Here is a 21,694-nt window from a genome sequence, read left to right as displayed (position 1 = left end):
GAGTTGGAAAAGAATTATAAAATCAACGACAACTTTTATTGTGCGTCTTTGTGTAGTAGTCTTTTTCTCCCATTGCAACGCACGGGCATGTGTACCAGTTTATACCTAATAATATATATATATATATAATATATCTATTTATATGTTTACCTAATAATAAAGAAAATAAGGCTTCTTGTTGGTCCGTCTATTTTTACCCCTAATTTTCGTTAAAATTACATACCCTTCCCACCGGTAAGTCAATCATCAATCAATCAAGAAAACGTTTCGTCATCCTAAACGTTTCCTTTGATCGCTAATTTCTGTGTCCATCCGAAGCTAGCACGCAGCGTCTGTCGTACCAAAAGAGTTCATCACAAAATCTGTTTGTGCTCGGAAGGAAACCGATCAGGATTGGTCTCCCACGTATCAGGTATTCAGGATTGGTCTCCGGCCTCGTTCCTAAAAAGATTCCAGATTTCACATACGCCTTTGTAAACGCTCATATATGTACGAGCCAAGGAAGATGTCGCATCGTTTAATCAGTCCGGGCCTTACCATCGCTTTTTGCGTCTCTCGAGTCTCAGGGAAAGGAGAGCGATGGTGTTGCGGCGGCCATCGGGAGTAGGTACGTGCAATCGGGAGTGTACGTATGGTCGGTCTTGAGGTCTTCCACCGGTGGTAATCATCGGGAGTAAGCACGGCGATGCAGCAGCGGCAGCCATGGTAGTATGTACGTATTGTTTCTCTGCGGCGAAGGCGGCCATCGGGAGTAATCATGGACATATATGCAGCGGCGGCGCAGCCTGACAATCGTCGACGGTGGCCTCATAGGCTCATAGTCGGCCTCGGCGGTGTGGGTGATGAACTGATGATGTCGACCATGTTTAACATGCATATGTACAAGCTGCAGGTTACGCCGGGTTGCGAAGACTGCTTGGCGATCATGGGCGAGCCAGTGCTGATCCAGTGGCCCGCCGGCGCGGCCATGCCGCCATGGTCAAGCTCGATCTTGGCATGGAGCTCCTTTGCGTGGGCCGGAGAGGGATGTGTTAGCTCCGCGACCACTGTGGCCTCCGCGGACTTAGTTGCATCAGCGTCCTAAGGGAACTGCGCAACAGCGCAAGCTGCTGCTACGCGTACGAGCCTTGACCTCGGAGCTCAACAGGGCGCCTTCGCGGTGCTCCCGGCGGGGATTCCACAAAAACGGTGTCGCAGGCGATGGGAACGTGGTGTTGTGCCTCGGTGGCAGGGCGTCGTGCATCACCTCGGCCATGCGCGCTGCTCTCCTGGGTCGCCGATGGGCTGCTGGCCGGGGCTGGAGCGCGTGCACGCTACTGGCCTTGGATGTGGCCAACGTGGTGCTGCTGGAATGCGTGAGACTTTTTGCTAGATTTGTTTGACAAAATTTATCTGGCTAAATTAAGATAGCTAGCTGACGTTGTTTGTGTTACCAAAATTGCTTTCTTTTTTCCTCAAAGCTAGCTGCTCATGATTAATAATTTTATATGTTTATTTAGATTTAAATTGATCTCAATTTGTAATACTTTGTTGCCGTCTTCATTAACACTCGCTTGTCAACCGATACTCATAAATTGCCCCAACTAGGGTTTCGATCGAGAATTCAAGATCCTATACACGATTATAAAGTACGCCAAGTTCGACGACCATGTGACGAGGTCTTACGGTCGAAGCAGACATTGTGTGACCACAAGTGTAGCAACAGTTACATCCGCTCGTCGCGAGACGGAGGCGACTATTGGCGAAACAAAGAGGAGCTACGTGGAGTGATTTAACAGTTTATGATTTTGTGGATTTTTTCTCTCCCAGTGCAACGCACGGGCATATTTCCTAGTACCTAATAATAAAGGAAGAAGCGTTTCCGTGGTTTGGTCCGTTGTAATTTCCGTCGTCCGCTCCTTTTCTTTGGTCCGTCGCGCAAAGAAGACTTCTATGGTAAGTTTTGTTGTAGCGCAAGAATCAGAGTTCATCATGTATACGTTCCTCCGGGTTCCACTGTTCAGTTTCGCCAGAACTCGAATCGAACCAGGACGGTTCCTACTCGATTTCCTTTCTACATAACCCGTCCCCTCTGCTCCCGATTACCAGATAAAACGTAGAACAACTCCTATCAACAGAGATCGTTTGCCACAGAATATTGAAATCGAGAATTTCATCGTCAACAGAGCTCCTAGGTCCTTCTCTACCCATCCATGATCGGTGGAAAGAAGCCTGCAATACCGCCTGGATTAGGCCGGAGCTTCTGCGCCACAAATCGAGCCGCCACCTTCTAGGGCCGCGCCAGGACCTTACAAGCATTCCTTCGACCGCTCTGTGGCACTCCTCACCCGAGCGCACCTTCCCCGAGTCCCAAAGACCATTGGATCGTCGCCGTACGTCGACATTACCCACTTCCGCTGACGCCTTGATCCACCTTTGCCGTTCAATCTCTATCAGCGGCTTAGAATAGAAAACAAGCAGGTGTTGGGACCTTATGCATGTTGGGGATCGTGCCCGTCAGGACGTTGGATAGGGAGAGCTTATCGCTTCAGCAGTGGGTAGATGGACGCCGGGACCCTCCTGTTTAGCTGGTTGCTCGACATGTTCACGGTAATGTTTATGACATCGCTGATCTCTGCCGGGATCACGCCCTGGATCTCCGTGAGCGTCAGATTGAGGTGCGACATGTTTGGCCAGAGCATAGCCAAGCCAAGTTGATAGCAGACCAACAATCCCCAGTCACCAGTCCCCATAGCCCCAACCTCGACTCCAACATCTGGGAGTAGTTTGATATCGCCACAAAGAACACCTCCAGGTTTGTGTTACCATCATGGCTCGAGAACCGTTGTTTTTGGATAAATGCAGCTAGGAGTACTTGAGTTGCGGCTTGCAGAAGGGAGCTCATCAAAGATCCGAGTTCTTCTCCATAAATGCAGTTCTTATGCCTATTCTTTCTTATCTTACCTTTGCGAGTTTTGAGTCTTCTCTCTTATCTGAGTTTCCGAGTCATAGGGTTCCACGTGGGTTGGACGATCTTTGCCCCTCACCTATTAGGTCCGATCTTCGGAGGTCTCGACGAAACGCAACTTCAACAGTGGAACAATGTCTTCTTGTTAGTGGTGTCGACCGTTCTACATGGAGCAACAACTCTTGTTAGTGGTGTCGAGAAGATCAACACGCCGCCAGAAGAACCGATAGTTCACCTCTCTCCTCCGTACCTTGACGTGGGATCTCGGGGCACGATCCCTTGTTAGTGGTGTCGATTGTAACGGCACAGGGTAGTACCCCTAATAGATTTTGCTTGTTCTTTTTATTTTGTGCATCATGCATGCATCATATCATCCACAAGATTTTAACAAATAAAAATTATTCTAAATAAAAACTATTTCGAGTTTCCCCCTCTCATATGGTTTATATTTTTAACCTCCTCTTGTCTCTTGTTTTAACAAAACCCTAAACTCTAAACTTTTAAAACAAAATAAAATGCTTCAAATGTTTCAGAAATAAAATCTGGTTTGTTTCGGTTTTATTTGAAAAGGTTTTATAAAACCAGTTTTAAAATCAAAGAAAAAAAAGGAAACCCTAGCTAACCTCGCTGGGCTCTCTCTCTCCCTTTTCCTCTCAACACCGGCGGCCCACTTACTCCTCTCTCTCCGGCCCACCTCCTTCTTCCCTTCCTCCTTGGCCCAGCCCAGCTCAGCCCGTACCCCTTCAACCTTCTTTTCCCCTTGTCGTCTTCTCCTCACGAGAGAGGTGTGACCACATCGTGGCCAACGTCACCGCCATGGCCCTGGACCACGCCGCACTCACCTGCTCCTCCCCGTTCCCTTTTAATCCCCACCTCGAGACCCCCGCGGGAACCCTAGGTCCCTCTCCTTCCCATCCACCGCCAGTTTCTTTTCCCCTCCTCTTCTCTGTGAACACCGAACACCACCGCGAGCTCGTCGTCATCGCCCCGCCATACCAGACCACCCCGCGCCGTTTTGGAGGCACCAGAAGAACCGCCGTGTCCTCCTCTTGCTCCTGGCGCAAGGAATCGTCTCGGGAGGCTGCAAATCGACGTCGCAGTCCTCGTTTCCGCTTCCGGCTGCCTGCAGAGATTCAACGATTCCGGTGGCCTCCGTCCACCTCCGTTCCCGCCATCGATACCTTGAGCTCTAGGGTGAGTTTTCGCATCCCCTGGACATCCTCCCCGCCTCCGTCGTTTCCTCCTTCGCAAACTCGCCGTTGATGCCGAAACCTTCCGCGCAGATCCTCGTCGCCGGCAGTGCTCCGACGACCTCCTGCAAGCGGCGCCGCCACCTTCTGGTCGAGCTCGACGAGGCGGTTCGAACGGTACCATGCGCGCGTCCTGAGATGCATTGCATCGCCCGCGCGCATGATGCCAGCCTGCGGTGGTCACCGCCGCTCCCCTCGCCGCGCCCGGCATCAAACACCTACCGGGCAGGCACACATGGTTCGCCAGCGTGGCAGCCACGTCGTCCCCTGGGCCCCACCTGTCATCTGCTGCGGCTCAGATCCACCCCGGTGAGAAAACCCCGCAGATCCAGATCCAGTTCTTTTGCAGAATAGCCCCTGCCTTTTTCAAAGGGTTGACCCGCGGTCCTCTGCCCCGTCAGCAGGTCCCACCCAATCAGCGCCTCCGGGCCCCGCGCGTCAGCTTCTGCAGCTAGACCAACCCTTGGTGAGAAAAGCCCAGCCCCTTTTCTGTTTTTCTGAAATTTCCAGAAAACGTATAAAACTTTGATAATTCATATCTTTTAATCCGTAACTCGAATAAAATAATGTTCTATATGAAAATTGATCAGAAAAATGCACTGAACATTAATATGCCATCCATTCAATTGTTTGCATCTCGCATCAAGTCGCATCATGGTAGTTTGTGCATATCACCTAATATGGAACACCGGAGTATTTCGGACACCGCCTAGGGTTTCCCCGCTCCGATTAAATTTGACGTAGAGAACCCCTGCCATGTTGTGCCATGCTAATCAACACTTAACTTTGTCAGTAGAAATGCAACCTCAACCCTAATTGCTTGTCCGGGGTTCCGACTCCGCTTAAATTGGATAAGTTGCATCGCCGCATCATGTTTGCCATGTATCATGAGCATGCTGTTTCTTCTTTCGTAGTAGTAAGTTTGCATCCGTTGTTTGTTCCAGCATTTGCTTCTTCCCGGATAGGATCGCGAAGTGGTGTGGTGAGATACGAAAAGTCCTCCGGACGTTCTTCGACAAGCTTTAACAGGCAAGTATTTCCTAAACTCCTGTCTCTGCAGGAGTCGCTCACCTATTTTTATTTTGCCTTCTCTCTTATGCTAGCCTTGAGTTGCGTTCTTGTCACGTGTCCTATCCACTTGTTACCTCAAGCAGCCCATTTTTCCACCACCACCTCCTACAGCTGTTGTTTGGTTATCGGGTCTGCCTTGCTAGTCGTAGTGCATGCTAGTGCTGTTATATCTCGTTTCGCTATCGTTATCTTATCGGGTTATCTATTGAGGGTATCATGGTTACTTGTTATTAGTTGCTTAGCGGAGGCATCGGTGGGTTAGCTGATCGTTTTGTGACGGCTCACTTGTGTTTCCTAAATAACTTAGGACCCGAGTTCTTGTTATCTGTTTCGAGACTGAGCACTCTAACCACACGTGGGTATGCTTACCGGGTCTCCCTTCGACCACTACCGGAATCTACAGCTTTGTCCAGTGGCCACAATTAGTTTTCGTAATGCTTTGTTTCTCCCGGGCGTGCAAGCATGTTTCTTTGTGGTCAGATGATATGATGTTACTTTTGGGGAAGCCATGTGTGCCTTGTAACCCTGTTTTCTCTTGCACGCTCGTAGGATGCGGTACGTATTGTTAAGAGGTCATCCTCTAGTGGGCTCTGATCCTCTTAGCCGTTCTCGCAACAGCTAGGTCCGTCTCGGAGAGTCGGCCGGACTCTGATTCGGGTTTAACTTAGTTAGGTGGCTTCCTGGACATTGTCGTAGTGAAGGAAAGTGCGTGTCGTGATATCCATCTGTCGTAAGTGGGTTGAGCGTGCGTGTGGGCACATTTGGGCACCCCTGCAGGGTTACAATCTTATCGATAAGCCGCATCCGCAGTTATGGACGACTTGGAGCTGTATGACTCGACCATAGATAACTTACACCCGTTGTTTCAATACTAATAACTTGCATAGTAAGTTAACACAACTTCAATAATAAATGGTTAAAACTTGACAACCGTGTGAGTGCCTTTGCCAGTACTTCTTTGCGAAGGGGGAACACATCGGCTGTGTTATGTTTGCAGAGTATAGAACTGTTAGTTGTGCGCTCTCTCACCTTCTCTGATAGACGAATGTTGTAGAGTGTCTCTATAGGTTTTTAGTGCTTGCGCGCTGCCGTTTAACCCCACCATATTGCCTATGACGTTCCTCTTGCGTCCTCTAAGTCCCCTGCGTGCCTCAAGTACAAAGGACGACTGGTTGACGAATGCTTATACGTCTTGAAGTCTTGTTAAGTACGAACCCGAACTTATTGCTGCTTCTTTGGGATATAACCGGGTAGGTATGAAGATATGTTCGATGAAGACAACGTTAGCAAGGTTACCCTTCCGGCTTGGCCTGGGCAGGGTTATGGACGCCATTGTTTATCTTCAGGACTCTTAGTCCAATTTGTATCTTGTCCGTACTCGGACGTATTCGATCTTCTGTATGATTTGGATCTTTGTATTGTATATTTGTATCTTGACTCGTTGGAGTCGTTGTTGTAATATATGTCTTTGTGGGCTCTATTGTAATCCTGTTGTAATGTTACCGCTCGTGTTAATTCCTCTGGCATCACGTGTGTGATTCGTCGCGCACGTCGTGTCGGAGGGCGTCTCTGAATCGATATCGTGCGGATTTTGGCGGGATCGCTGGAATCCTCATGGTACCGGTTCCGGGGCATCACAAGTTGGTATCAGAGCTCCGGTTGACGGTACCCCACTGGTCCAGCCTGTAGGATAACCTTGCCAACGGACGTTGTTGTGTCTAGTGTCAAAATTATTTTCTAAAACTCGTTGGATAGATCTGACTAGCTCTGTTTTTCTCCTTATCCCTATTCTTTCTTATCTTACCTTTGCGAGTTTTGAGTCTTCTCTCTTATCTGAGTTTCCGAGTCATAGGGTTCCACATGGGTTGGACGATCTTTTCCCCTCACCTATTAGGTCCGATCTTCGGAGGTCTCGACGAAACGCAACTTCAACAGTGGAACAACGACTTCTTGTTAGTGGTGTCGACCGTTCTACATGGAGCAACAACTCTTGTTAGTGGTGTCGAGAAGATCAACACGCCGCCAGAAGAACCGATAGTTCACCTCTCTCCTCCGTACCTAGACGTGGGATCTCGGGGCGCGATCCCTTGTTAGTGGTGTCGATTGTAACGGCCCAGGGTAGTACCCCTAATAGATTTTGCTTGTTCTTTTTATTTTGTGCATCATGCATGCATCATATCATCCACAAGATTTTAACAAATAAAAATTATTCTGAATAAAAACTATTTCGAGTTTCCCCCTCTCATATGGTTTATATTTTTAACCTCCTCTTGTCTCTTGTTTTAACAAAACCCTAAACACTAAAATTTTAAAACAAAATAAAATGCTTCAAATGTTTCAGAAATAAAATCTGGTTTGTTTTGGTTTTATTTGAAAAGGTTTTATAAAACCAGTTTTAAAATCAAAGAAAAAAAAACAGGAAACCCTAGCTAACCTCGCTGGGCTCTCTCTCTCCCTTTTCCTCTCAACACCGGTGGCACACTTACTCCTCTCTCTCCGGCCCACCTCCTTCTTCCCTTCCTCCTTGGCCCAGCCCAGCTCAGCCCGTACCCCTTCAACCTTCTTTTCCCCTTGTCATCTTCTCCTCATGAGAGAGGCGTGACCACGCCGTGGCCAACGTCACCGCCATGGCCCTGGACCACGCCGCACTCACCTGCTCCTCCCCGTTCCCTTTTAATCCCCACCTCGAGACCCCCGCGGGAACCCTAGGTCCCTCTCCTTCCCATCCGCCGCCAGTTTCTTTTCCCCTCCTCTTCTCTGTGAACACCGAACACCACCGCGAGCTCATCGTCATCGCCCCGCCATACCAGACCACCCCGCGCCGTTTTGGAGGCACCAGAAGAACCGCCGCGTCCTCCTCTTGCTCCTGGCGCAAGGAATCATCTCGGGAGGCTGCAAATCGACGTCGCGGTCCTCGTTTCCGCTTCCGGCTGCCTGCAGAGATTCAACGATTCCGGTGGCCTCCGTCCACCTCCGTTCCCGCCATCGATACCTTGAGCTCTAGGGTGAGTTTCCGCATCCCCTGGACATCCTCCCCGCCTCCGTCGTTTCCTCCTTCGCAAACTCGCCGTTGATGCCGAAACCTTCTGCGCAGATCCTCGTCGCCGACAGTGCTCTGACGACCTCCTGCAAGCGGCGCCGCCACCTTCTGGCCGAGCTCGACGAGGCGGTTCGAACGGTACCACGCGCGCGTCCTGAGATGCTCTGCATCGCCCGCGCGCATGATGCCAGCCTGCGGTGGTCACCGCCGCTCCCCTCGCCGCGCCCGGCATCAAACACCTACCGGGCAGGCACACATGGTTCGCCAGCGTGGCAGCCACGTCGTCCCCTGGGCCCCACCTGTCATCTGCTGCGGCTCAGATCCACCCCGGTGGGAAAACCCCGCAGATCCAGATCCAGTTCTTTTGCAGAATAGCCCCTGCCTTTTTCAAAGTGCTGACCCGCGGTCCTCTGCCCCGTCAGCAGGTCCCGCCCAGTCAGCGCCTCCGGGCCCCGCGCGTCAGCTTCTGCAGCTAGACCAACCCTTGGTGAGAAAAGCCCAGCCCCTTTTCTGTTTTTTCTGAAATTTCCAGAAAACGCATAAAACTTTGATAATTCATATCTTTTAATCCGTAACTCGAATAAAATAATGTTCTATATGAAAAATGATCAGAAAAATGCACTGAACATTAATATGCCATCCATTCAATTGTTTGCATCTCGCATCAACTCGCGTCATGGTATTTTGTGCATATCACCTAATATGGAACACCGGAGTATTTCGGACACCGCCTAGGGTTTCCCCGCTCCGATTAAATTTGACGTAGAGAACCCCTGCCATGTTGTGCCATGCTAATCAACACTTAACTTTGTCATTAGAAATGCAACCTCAACCCTAATTGCTTGTCCGGGGTTCCGACTCCGCTTAAATTGGATAAGTTGCATCGCCGCATCATGTTTGCCATGCCATGCATATCATATCATGATCATGATGTTTCTTCTTTCGTAGTAGTAAGTTTGCATCCGTTGTTTGTTCCAGCATTTGCTTCTTCCCGGATAGGATCGCGAAGTGGTGTGGTGAGATACGACAAGTCCTCCGGACGTTCTTCGACAAGCTTTAACAGGCAAGCATTTCCTAAACTCCTGTCTCTGCAGGAGTCGCTCACCTATTTTTATTTTGCCTTCTCTCTTATGCTAGCCTTGAGTTGCGTTCTTGTCACGTGTCCTATCCACTTGTTACCTCAAGCAGCCCATATTGCCACCACCACCTCCTACAGCTGTTGTTTGGTTATCGGGTCTGCCTTGCGAGTCGTAGTGCATGCTAGTGCTGTTATATCTCGTTTCGCTATCGTTATCTTATCGGGTTATCTGTTGAGGGTATCATGGTTACTTGTTATTAGTTGCTTAACGGAGGCATCGGTGGGTCAACTGATCGTTTTGTGACGGCTCACTTGTGTTTCCTAAATAACTTAGGACCCGAGTTCTTGTTATCTGTTTCGAGACTGAGCGCTCTAACCACACGTGAGTATGCTTACCGGGTCTCCCCTCGACCACTGCCGGAATCTAAAGCTTTATCCAGTGGCCACAATTAGTTTTCGTAATGCTTTGTTTCTCCCGGGCGTGCAAGCATGTTTCTTTGTGGTCAGATGATATGATGTTACTTTTGGGGAAGCCATGTGTGCCTTGTAACCCCATTTTCTCTTGCACGGTCGTAGGATGCGGTACGTATTGTTAAGAGGTCATCCTCTAGTGGGCTCTGATCCTCTTAGCCGTTCTCGCAATAGCTAGGTCCGTCTCGGAGAGTTGGCCGGACTCTGATTCGGGTTTAACTTAGTTAGGTGGCTTCCTGGGCATTGTGGTAGTGAAGGAAAGTGCGTGTCGTGATATCCACCTGTCGTAAGTGGGTTGAGCGTGCGTGTGGGCACATTTGGGCACCCCTGCAGGGTTACAATCTTATCGATAAGCCGCATCCGCGGTTATGGACGACTTGGAGCTGTATGACTCGACCATAGACAACTTACACCCGTTGTTTCAATACTAATAACTTGCATAGTAAGTTAGCACAACTTCAATAATAAATGGTTAAAACTTGACAACCGTGTGAGTGCCTTTGCCAGTACTTCTTTGCGAAGGGGGAACACATCGGATGTGTTATGTTTGCAGAGTATAGAACTGTTAGTTGTGCGCTCTCTCACCTTCTCTGATAGACGAATGTTGTAGAGTGTCTCTATAGGTTTTTAGTGCTTGCGCGCTGCCTATAACCCCACCATATTGCCTATGACGTTCCTCTTGCGTCCTCTAAGTCCCCTGCGTGCCTCAAGTACAAAGGACGACTGATTGACGAATGCTTATACGTCTTGAAGTCTTGTTAAGTATGAACCCGTACTTATTGCTGCTTCTTTGGGACATAACCGGGCAGGTATGAAGATATGTTCGATGAAGACGACGTTAGCAAGGTTACCCTTCCGGCTTGGCCTGGGCAGGGTTATGGACGCCATTGTTTATCTTCAGGACTCTTAGTCCAATTTGTATCTTGTCCGTACTCGGACGTATTCGATCTTCTGTATGATTTGAATCTTTGTATTGTATATTTGTATCTTGACTCGTTGGAGTCGTTGTTGTAATATATGTCTTTGTGGGCTCTATTGTAATCCTGTTGTAATGTTACCGCTCGTGTTAATTCCTCTGGCATCACGTGTGTGATTCGTCGCGCACGTCGTGTCGGAGGGCGTCTCTGAATCGATATCGTGCGGATTTCGGCGGGATCGCTGGAATCCTCATGGTACCGGTTCCGGGGCGTCACACGCCCTTGCATTCCTATTAAGGTAGCTGAAAGTGTTTATTTTTTCTGATTTTGAAGGGCATTCTACTCACATCACACACCTTGCCCTCACGCATTAGCCAGGCTAGGTCTAGCCGGAGATGGGGGCGGTGGTTGCCGCCGCAAGAATGCGTGGAGGAAGTCTGCTCCAGAGGACAGTGTTGATGCCATCCCAGATGAGCTTCTCGGTTTGGTTTTCATTTGCCTCACCTTGCCTGTCAACCTTGTCCGCTCCATGTTCACCTACAGGTGCTAGCGACATGTCATCGCGTCGGACGGCTTCCGAGTCCTCACCTCTCTCCACGACGAGCCACCCTCACATGTCGCTAGCCATTACTATGTCGACGGGCATCTGCTTGGCCGTAACCCCACCTTTGTTCCCACCTGGCATATGACTGCAGAAGGAATCGACTCCACGCATCTGCCTGCCGTAACCCCACCTTTGTTCCCTCCTCTTATTGGAAGGGCATCGCTGCCACACAGAATCTTGCGCTCGACTTCCTCCCACACACGGCATATGGCAAGTCAAGGTGGGAGCCCGCTGATGTTTGGGGCGGCTTCCTACTCCTTCTGCACTTCAACGACACACACGATTGGGTGTCGCCATCATGTCTCATGGTTTGCGATCCCCTGTCACGTCGCTACAAGATGATCCCTCCCTCGGCTTGGTTCCACGAATGCTGCTGTTTGTTGGGCACCATCCTCCTCGATGGTGAGAATGCATGCGCGCGTATCAGTCTGTCAAATTTCAAGCTGACATGCATGATTTATCTTGCTGGCGTTGGCAAGGCCTACGTGTTCTCGTCCGCCGCTGGTGGACGTTGGACCGCCGGTTCTGCTTACTAGACGGTTGCAGACTGTGTTCTTTCCCTCGACAAAGAGACCGGTGAGCTGTCGTCTCCCGTCTTGCCGGACGCACTCCAGGGCAAGCGGCAGTGCTGGGGTATGCGTACGAGCTGACATGGCCACCTACCATCCGAGCTAGCTAATCCTAGGCTCCTAGCTGCCTTGGTGGGATTAGTGCTGGCCATGGTGGGGACCCTCTTCCCCGCGGTGCTCTTTTCTTCACGGTGGCTGAGGAATAGGTTGCATTTCTGTTATTTTGTTTACGGTCCTGTTTGCATTTGTTTAGTTCCGGTTTGTAATAGCTATATTTCAGGAATCTTCTAAAAAAGATCTTCCGTTTCCTCGTTTTTACAGTGTAATCATGTCAGACTCGGAGGGATCAGAAAATGAGAGTTTTGAATCACTTCCTCTTGAAACACCCCTACAAAGGAGGGAAAGTAAGAGAAGAATGATGAGGTTATACACTAGGAACTTCCAGCTGCGCACCCCGAAATTATCTTACTAGGATCAAAAACTTGGGTACTCATCAACACCCTTGTGAAGAAGCCATAAGTATAAGGGACTTGTGTGTACCTAAGGGATCCTATTTCATGTTCAATGACTCAGAAGATGAGCTACCCGCGTCTGACTCACATGTGTCTCTAGAATCAGATGTGAGCGCACATCACTCCTCGTCTGTGTCCATGAAATGAAAGACAGATACTTCAGACACTGTCACCTCCACGGGGCCTCAACACCAGGGATGTAGAACCTGGGGCCATCGCTATAGATCCACCAGAGCTCCGGCGCGCGTACCGGTTGAAGTGCTTATGATCCTGCCCGGCCTCCTGAATGCCGGGCGCATTGAGACAGGGTGAGCCTGCCACAACAAGGGTATGGATAGGACTCGCGCCTAGTTATTCGTTTTGTTATTCGTTGGACCACAGTATCCTTCATCGCTGGACTATAAGGACCAGGAACATTGTGGTCAGCTGTCCGATTCACCGGTGTGTTTCTTGCCGATCCTACCCTGGTAGATGAAATACTTGTCATATCTTTTTTTTTTGGATCCGGTTATATTTACAGTACGTGTTTGAAACCCGCACGCCTTTCTACCACAGCCCACATGCATGTTGCTCCTTCCGGGCTCTCGTGGCTACGCACCGTCTACAAAAGACGTATCGCAGCCCATTCTATATACATTGCGTTAGCTACCTCGTTCCGTTAGCCTCTCGTCGCCGCCCTCTCCTATGCTACACTCTGTACTTTCCTTGCGCGCCATCGTTGGGAATGTCCAGACGACCGGACAGGGCGACGATGCAAAGCGTTAGGTTTTTAATTAGGGTACGCACTCCTCTGCTAGCTTTCTCTTTTCGTCGCATTTGTTACTTGCTTTTCTTTCATCGTTTTTTCCTTGCTTATTCTTTTGTTGTTTGGTGTTCTCATGCTTTGTTTTGTTCGTCGTTTTTCGGCTAACCGTGTACACCGACGAGCATCTATTTTTTTTTCTTATTTTCCTCTGTCATGTTTTTTGCCATTCCTTCTGTTGTTTACGCTTAGCGTGGTTTCGTTTGTTCCTTAGTTTCTACACGCATGCAGCCATGCTGTTTAATTTTTTGACGTTGTTTACCCAAACAAACCGTTGCGGTCGCTGTTACTATTACTGATCTTGCGAGTCGCGCTCCGGTTGCCATCTTTGATGGTCCGTGGAAAAGTGTGCGACACGTGGGATCAGTGGCATTAACCCCAAATGAATGCTATGTCCGTTTCAGGATATGCTGGTGCAGAGCTAATTTGGAGACATGAGTTTATTAGTGCGCCGTCGCGATCCAATGAAATCCCGACGCACATGTATTAAGCAGCGCAAAATGACAGCGCACAGAAATGCCAGACCTAACCAACGCCTGCTTGGCGCATGATTCCATGAGACTGGCCATTGTGCCCATCGCTAGGCGCAATGCAATGGGAAGAGTGACGAGCCTGGATAGAATTTCAGGTATGTCGGCGTGATTATCAGCAACACTTTACAACGAACTTCTGGGCATGGTAACCCTTAGACGCGGATTGGTTCCGGCGCAGCCTAAGAAACTGTCCGGCACCCCCGGACTGACGCCGACCCATAGGGGGGCGCCTGGGCGCGCCGGACGCAAGATTTTGCCATCGCGATGTCGTATACCCACAATCGGGCCAGACCTATCATAGGCACAATGGCTTCTCACCTAATCATGTTAATGGTGGTGACGGTTCCCTAGGTGGAGGCAGGGAGACGTCCCATCGGCGTTGCTTATTCCGCACGTGTCGCCATTGCACCTTCTTCTGTGGCGGTGTCATGTCCGCTACTGCTCTTTCCCGCCATTTCTCGCCGCTTCCCGCCCTGTTTCCCACCTTGCGCCCCGGCTATAAAGCTGGGTCATCGCGTGGGGAGCTCGCGTGGGGAGCCAACCCATGCTTCCTTCTCGCTGCTTGCCACCTCACTCGCCTGCAATATGCCTCGTCGTATTCCAACCACCTATGCGATATTGCGCCAGCGCGTCCCGCCACCGGAGTTGAACCCATCCCCACCGCTGTCGGGGGAGAATCCACCACCTTCAGATGATGACTCAGTTGAATATGGCAAGTTAGACGAGGAGGACAAGGTGGAGGCTCTGAATGAGGTGGATGCGGAAGAGGATCAGCGGAAGAGGATCAGTGGTTAGATGGGCTAGAACCGGCTGACCCGGAGCAGGCGACGCTACTTGCCTCCTACCAGACGGTGCGCTTGGAGAGGGACGCCATCCGAGCCCTGCAGGAGGCCGATGCGGCCGTCGTGGACTACGCCGTGGACATCTCGCAGGAAAGGGCGTCCACGGATGAGGCTACTCGGCTCCTCATGGCCGATGAGCTGCAGAGGATCATCGAGATCAATGCCCAGTATCTCGCTGAGGCGGCCACTCATGAGGTTCAGCGGGCCGCCCAGAATGAGGAATATCGCAGCGCGCGCGGGGCACTAAATGCTCGGCCAGTCGAAGGCAGCACAGGATGGCACGTGGCGGTGGAGGGAAATTCCCCCCATAACAGCTCCCACGCCGGACACCCGGAGCCGGGGAGGATGTCATAGGCATCTGCAGACACGGCCGAGAGGCGGGCGCAGGCCAAGTGGCGCTGGCAGAACAGCTAGGTAGGCCCGTCTCGTGGCACGCCCGACGGTGTGTAGTTTCGTGTTAAGTTTAGTTTAAGTTTTAGTCAAACTTAATTCAAGTTTGTAGTATATCACGATAAATTAATGGAATTTTAGGTCCTGCCCGGTTTTAGTTGTTGTCTATTTGGGGCACCGCTGGGCAGAGTCATCCCTATATGCGGCCGTTGGTGCCAGCGCCCCTCATATGCCAGGAAAGTACATGATGCCATTTGGGGTGCCACTAGGGATTGTGGAAACTTGGGAGTAGAGCTAAATCCTGGGGGGCATTCCATGTCCCGCCTTGTGCTAGCTTGGGGTCCACGTCGCCACGTCATCTGCTATGCTTGAGGCATGGCCTCGTGGCGAGGTTGAATCCGCTGACTGGGTCTTCTACCCACGTGGGCACAAACTCGACGATGTTGTCGCCGATTCTTCTACCCACGTGGTCACACTTTGTCGGGCTGCGAATGGCGAAGGCGCTGTGCTCCGAAACCCGGTGTCCTCGTGCTCGGCGACCTGGCGTGCGCTCAAGTGTACGTCCCGCCGGATAGGAGTCGCGGTCATAGAATCCTGTGGCGGAGGCGACGGAGAAGCCGAAGCATCTGTCTTTGTCGCGGATTAGTTGGCCAATGGGAGAGTGATCGAGGCGGGGTGGACTGGTTAAAGTGGTGAGAGGTAGGCGTGCAGAGAGTTGATTATGCGTCCCCACGTTTCCACATGCGTTACGCGGATCGTTGTCTTGCTTTTTTTCTAGTATGTTTTGAGGCATGCAGAGAGTTGACGATGCATCTCCCGTGCTTCCCCTAAACGAGTATACGGAAATTGTAGGGTAGTGCACAGCTCCCAATAGGGCCAGCGTTGTATTATATATATTGAGGAGATTACAAGAGGTACAATGTCAGAAGCACAGTCGGTCATACCTAACCAGATACAAATCAGAATTAGAACCTAATACAATTGCGTAGTTTATCACCCTCCCTCAATCTCGGCTGTACCACGAAGGTTGAGATTGCGCTTGCATGTCTGAAATATCAGTAGTGGTAGTGGCTTGGTGAAAATATCAGCTAACTAATCCTTGGATGAAATAAACTTTATTTGGAGCAATTTCTGAGCAACCCATTCTCGAACAAAATGAAAATCAACCTCTATATGCTTTGTTCGAGCATGGAAAACCGGATTAGAAGAAAGATATGTTGCTCCAATATTATCACACCATAGTATAGGTGGACGACTCTGTGAAACACCAAGCTCACCAAGAAGAGCTTCAACCCAAATTAGCTCTGCCGTAGCATTAGCAAGTGCTTTGTATTCAGACTCTGTACTAGAACGAGAAACCGTTGCCTGTTTACGAGCACTCCAAGCAACTAGATTACCACCATAAAAGATAGCATATCCCCCGGTTGATCGCCGATCATCTGAATTACCAGCCCAATCCGCACCAGAAAAAATGGACGATAGATCAGAAGACGTAGTAGAACGGTTCAAAAATAACCCATGTGTCATGGTAGCCTTGACATATCGCAAGATGCGTTTAACTGCTGACCAATGAGAGCATCGAGGAGCATGAAGATATTGACACACCTTGTTAACCGCGAAGGATTAATCTGGTCGAGTCATAGTAAGATACTGGAGCCCACCAACAATACTACGATAGCGTGTAGACTCATCAGTAGAAAGAGGAGTACCATCTGTAGAAGACAACTTATCTGAAGAGGCCATTGGTGTAGAAGCCGGAGAGCACTTGAGAAGACCAGCACGACATAAAAGCTCAGACGCATACTTGCGCTGAGCAAGGAGAAGACCACCATCATATTTTTGCACCTCAATCCCAAGAAAATAGTGCATCTGTCCAAGATCCTTGAGAGCAAAAGAGGCACGCAACTAATGAATAAGGCGATCAGTGGCAGTAATCGAAGAACTCACCACAATAATGTCATCCACATAAACGAGCAAATAGAGAGTAACCCCAGGCCGCCGGAGTATAAAGAGGGATGTATCAGCCGTAGATGCAGTAAAACCATGATCAACAAGAACTGCACTGAGACGTGCATGCCACGCACGAGGAGCTTGTTTCAGTCCATAGATCGCCTTATCAAGATGACACAAGTGTGAAGGCCGAGTAGTATCCTCAAAACTAGGTGGTTGACGCATGTAGACTTCCTCCTCAAGAACTCCATGCAAGAATGCATTCTGAATATCAAGTTGACGAAGATGCCAACCATGTGTAATCGCCATGGATAGTAGAAGGCGAATAGTAGTAGGTATCACGACAGGACTGAAAGTATCCTCATAGTCAAGACCATAGCGTTGTTTGAACCCTTTAGCCACAAGATGTGCCTTGTATCTTTCAATAGAGCCATCAGATTTCTGCTTAATTTTAAACACCCACTTAGAGTCAATTACATTCACTCCAGGTACCGGTGGAACCAATCGCCAAGTTTTATTGGACTGAAGAGCAGAGAATTCGGTTTCCATAGTTGTACGCCAGTGCGGAGAAGTCATGGCTTCTTGATGATTACTAGGTTCAGAGTGCCAAAGGTCAACAGTATGCGCCATTCGAATAGCACGCCATGCAACTGTCCCATCAGTTCCCTGCTTTGGATGACGCACACCCTTTTGTAAACGAGTGGTAACACCACGTCGCTCAGGTGGTGGAGTTAAACTAGTCTGCTCTGTTCCAGAGTTAGTAGGCGCTGTGGCTGTCATGGAAGATGTATCGCCAGGAGAAGCCGTGTGCATGCGCGACGGAGTGTCGGCCGCTCCATCGTCCGCCAGGGACGGTGAGCCATACGTTGACGCGCCAAACCGGCGAGGCGCCGGTGCACCAGACGAGGCCGTCTCTATTGGGCCAGAAGAGCACATCGGGGTAACTGGCTCTTCCATGGCCCTGTCTGCATGGGGGGCGACATCGCCATGCAAACGTGTATGATCGACCTGAACAACATCGTCCGAGCGATCAGGAGGCGGAGAATCATCGTCCAGAAGCTCCAATCGGACGCCACGACCTAGACCTGCACCATGGTTAGCTAAAAGCAGCGGAGTATATGCAGCATCATCAAATTGGTTAGGGTGCAATGGATTTGCGGAGGAGGACGGTAGTGTGGAGTTTGTAGGCATTTGTGAAAAAGGGAAAACACTTTCATCGAAAATCACATCACGGGAAATGTAGACACGGTTTGTGGGTACATGAAGACATTTGTAGCCTTTGTGGAGGGAGCTATAACCAAGAAAAACACATTTTTTTAGAACGGAATTCGAGTTTGCGTTTATTGTATGGACGAAGGTGTGGCCAACATGCACACCCGAAAACTTTCAGAAAAGTATAGTCAGGAATTTCACCAAGTAGACGCTCAAGTGGAGTTTGCATAGATATGACACGACTAGGAAGTCGATTGATAAGGAAACATGCAGTAGAAAATGCATCACTCCAAAATCGATAGGGAACGGAAGCATGGGCAAGTAGTGTCAAGCCAGTCTCTACAATATGACGATGTTTACGTTCAGCAGTGCCATTTTGTTGATGTGTATGTGGGCACGAAACATGATGGGAAATCCCAATATCCGAGAAAAAATTGTTCAACCTATGGTACTCGCCACCCCAATCGGTTTGAACATGGATTATTTTACGGTTCAGAAGACGTTCAATGTGTTGTTGAAATTGAAGAAAAACTTTGAACACCTCGGACTTATGTTTAAGGAGATAAAGCCACGTAAAGCGACTATAAGCATCAATAAAGCTCACATAATATTCATGTACACTAACAGACGTTTGGGCAGGACCCCAAACATCAGAAAAAATAATCTCTAAAGGTGTAGTAGTAACTCTAGTCGAAAGAGAAAAAGGCAACTGGTGACTTTTGCCTTGTTGGCAAGCATCACAAATTACATCTTTATTGACTGACATCGAAGGAAGTTCATGACGATGTAAAATATGTTGGACTATTTGAGTAGCTGGATGACCTAGATGCGAGTGCCACCGATCATGTGACACCTTGATACTGCTGAAAACTTGCTTGAAGAATGAATGATGAAGATTATAGAGGCTTCCATGACATCCCCCTCTAAGAAGAACCTCCCTCGTTTACCGGTCCTTGACAAAGAAATACCAAGGATGAAATTCAAAAAAGACATTATTATCCCTAGTAAATTTAGGAACCGAGAGAAGATTACGTGTAACGGAGGGAACACAAAGGACATTGTTTAAGTGTAAAGAGCATGATGACGTGGGAAGAATAGATTGACCAATATGAGTAATGCGCATACCTGCACCGTTAGCTGTATGAACATGATCCTTGCCATGGTACTGATCCTTCATATGAAGTTTGTCGAGCTCATTGGTGAGGTGATCCGTCGCCCCTGTATCCGCATACCAACTAGGATCAATTGGGTAGGAGGAGGTTGACCCCTGTGGTGCTGATCCATGTACCACCGTGAACGCAGCAATTTGTCGATCCATGTACCGCCCATCATTACCAGCGCCAAGGAAGTTATGCTGGAATCTTTTAAAGCAACAAGAAGCAACATGCCCAAATTTTCACAAATTTGACAAGTAGGCCTAGTAGCACCACTCGAGGTAGAGCCAAAAGAGGGGCCACGTCGATCAGGCATGTTGGAGTTGTAGGAGCTACCGCCAAAATTTCCTCCACCACCGCTTAGCTTGGTGTAGTTTAGTTTCCCTCCTCCACCTTGAGTGCGTTGGTCCTGACGGTACTGCTGAAACAGACCCTATCGACCACCAGCGGTCTTGGCCGCATAATTTGCCGAGTGAATCTCGATGCCAAGATCAGCTTTCCGGGGTTCAGATCGTTGTTCCGTGTTGAGCATGGACGCATAGATATCACATATGGGCATAGGATTACTAGTGCTGCGCGCTGAGACTACCTCAACTAGAGCATGGTAGTCGCTGTCCAACCCAGCTAGGAGGTATCCAGTAAATTCTTCAGGACGTAGGGGCTGACCTATCGACGTTAATGTATCAGACAACTGCTTAACTTTGTTGTAATAAACCGTGACACTTGAGTTCAGCTTTTTGAGATTCTGAAGAGCACCACGGATCTGCATAGATCGCGCAGTAGATTGCGAAGAGAAGCTTGCTGTGAGTGTTTCCCAGGCCTCACGAGAGGTAGTGGCTAGCATCACCATACCAATCACGTCTTCATACAGGGAACAAATTATCACAGAGAGGATCGATTGATCCTGTTGATTTGCTATAGTAGGAGGAGCGGCCTTGTCAGCAATAGCAGCCGGATTGATGATGGTGGCCGACGGACAGGGGAGCGATCCGTCCACAAAACCCATCAGACGTTGGCTTCGTAGGATCGGAAACACTTGCGCACGCCAGTAGAGGTAATTGGAGGGCGTGAGCTTGATGGTGATCTGGTTCGCCAAGCTTATCGGCAAGGTAGGAATCACCGAGGTCATCATGGCGCTGCCGGAACTACCCGAGGCAGCCGACCCGCTGGAGGAGGAGAAGATGCTTCCGGAGGAGTCGCTGTGAGTTGAGGGCGACGTATTCATCGCGCGGAATCGATCCAGACAGAATCGATAGATCTAGGCGGAATCGATCGTTTTAGGCTCTGATACCATAAACGAGTATACGGAAATTGTAGGGTAGTGCACAGCTCCCAATAGGGCCAGCGTTGTATAACAGGAGTTATGTGTTCACGATGCACTGACCATGGGATCGTGAATATGAATGCATAACAGGAGTTTCGGACTACTAAGTCCAGGACCCCACAGAGATGGTATCAGAGCCATCCTGACTGTAGGAGACCTTAGTTAGCATCGACATTAGTTAGGAAAAATAATATTTTAGGAAAAACTATTTCCGAAACTTATTTTCCTAAAATAGACGGAAGAGTAGCTTCTACCTTCTTATCTCTTCAAAACTTCTAAGTCTTTCCTCTCTGATTGCCAAAGTTTTTAAAATTCTTACTCCAATGTCTCATCCTCTTCAAACCTACATATTGTGCGACGTACTCAACTCAGACCGGAAGCCTAGAAGCCGAAGATGGATCAACGCTTTAAGAGGAATCATGTCTCTCCAACTACAGATAATGAAGATTGGATACTGAGTTACTCATATAGGGATAATCACATTTTGCCTTTGGTCGTCACCAAAGTCTCCGTCGAGAGCTGACCTTGTTCCTCTTTGGACTTGCACTTTTGCAGTCATCAAGGATCAAGTCCTCAGTTGCTTGACTAGTAATTTTTAGGATCGTCACGAAAAGTGTTTGTCTATGAAGCACTCCAGCAATTACCCCTCCGAAGACCTCACATCCACGGGATGTTGGGACTAGACGTTCTGTGCAGTTTCTGCCCCCAACTCAACATCAACGACTCAACACCGCTCCTACTTCACCACCAACAGCTCCGAGGATCCCTGTTGAATTCAATGTTAATAAAACGAAGGCGTCAACATCTCTCACCAACCCTAACCTATAGTACAGATAGGACAAGTTAAATTGTTTCGATTGAGCAACCCCGCGTATTAGGCGTCCCTGGGACCTTAAAGTACCACGTGTGGATCACATGATTGCTTGCAGTTTTCTAAGTGTGTTGCCTTGAGTGCGTTTGTATCTGCTTGTTGTGTGTATGTTTGTTTTGGCCTTTTGGGCCTGAAAAACCCTTTTTCTGTGACAACC

At 49.3% G+C, this 21,694-nt stretch overlaps 1 protein-coding gene across 1 annotated transcript; it reads left to right on the top strand.

Annotated features, from left to right (window-relative positions):
* The first annotated feature begins 7,891 nt into the window (after positions 1-7,891).
* Positions 7,892-10,854, top strand: LOC127341176 (uncharacterized). Its single transcript, XM_051366955.2, has 5 exons — positions 7,892-8,273; positions 8,363-8,638; positions 8,734-8,795; positions 9,287-9,371; positions 10,667-10,854. Exons 1-3 carry the CDS (start codon positions 7,896-7,898, stop codon positions 8,782-8,784), a joined length of 705 nt encoding a protein of 234 aa, XP_051222915.1. The 5' UTR covers positions 7,892-7,895; the 3' UTR covers positions 8,785-8,795; positions 9,287-9,371; positions 10,667-10,854.
* Positions 10,855-21,694: the final 10,840 nt, after the last annotated feature.

The sequence above is a fragment of the Lolium perenne genome, chromosome 1, assembly GCF_019359855.2.
Source record: "Lolium perenne isolate Kyuss_39 chromosome 1, Kyuss_2.0, whole genome shotgun sequence".
Lineage (NCBI taxonomy): Eukaryota > Viridiplantae > Streptophyta > Magnoliopsida > Poales > Poaceae > Lolium > Lolium perenne.
This window is presented reverse-complemented; position numbering and strand designations above follow the sequence as displayed.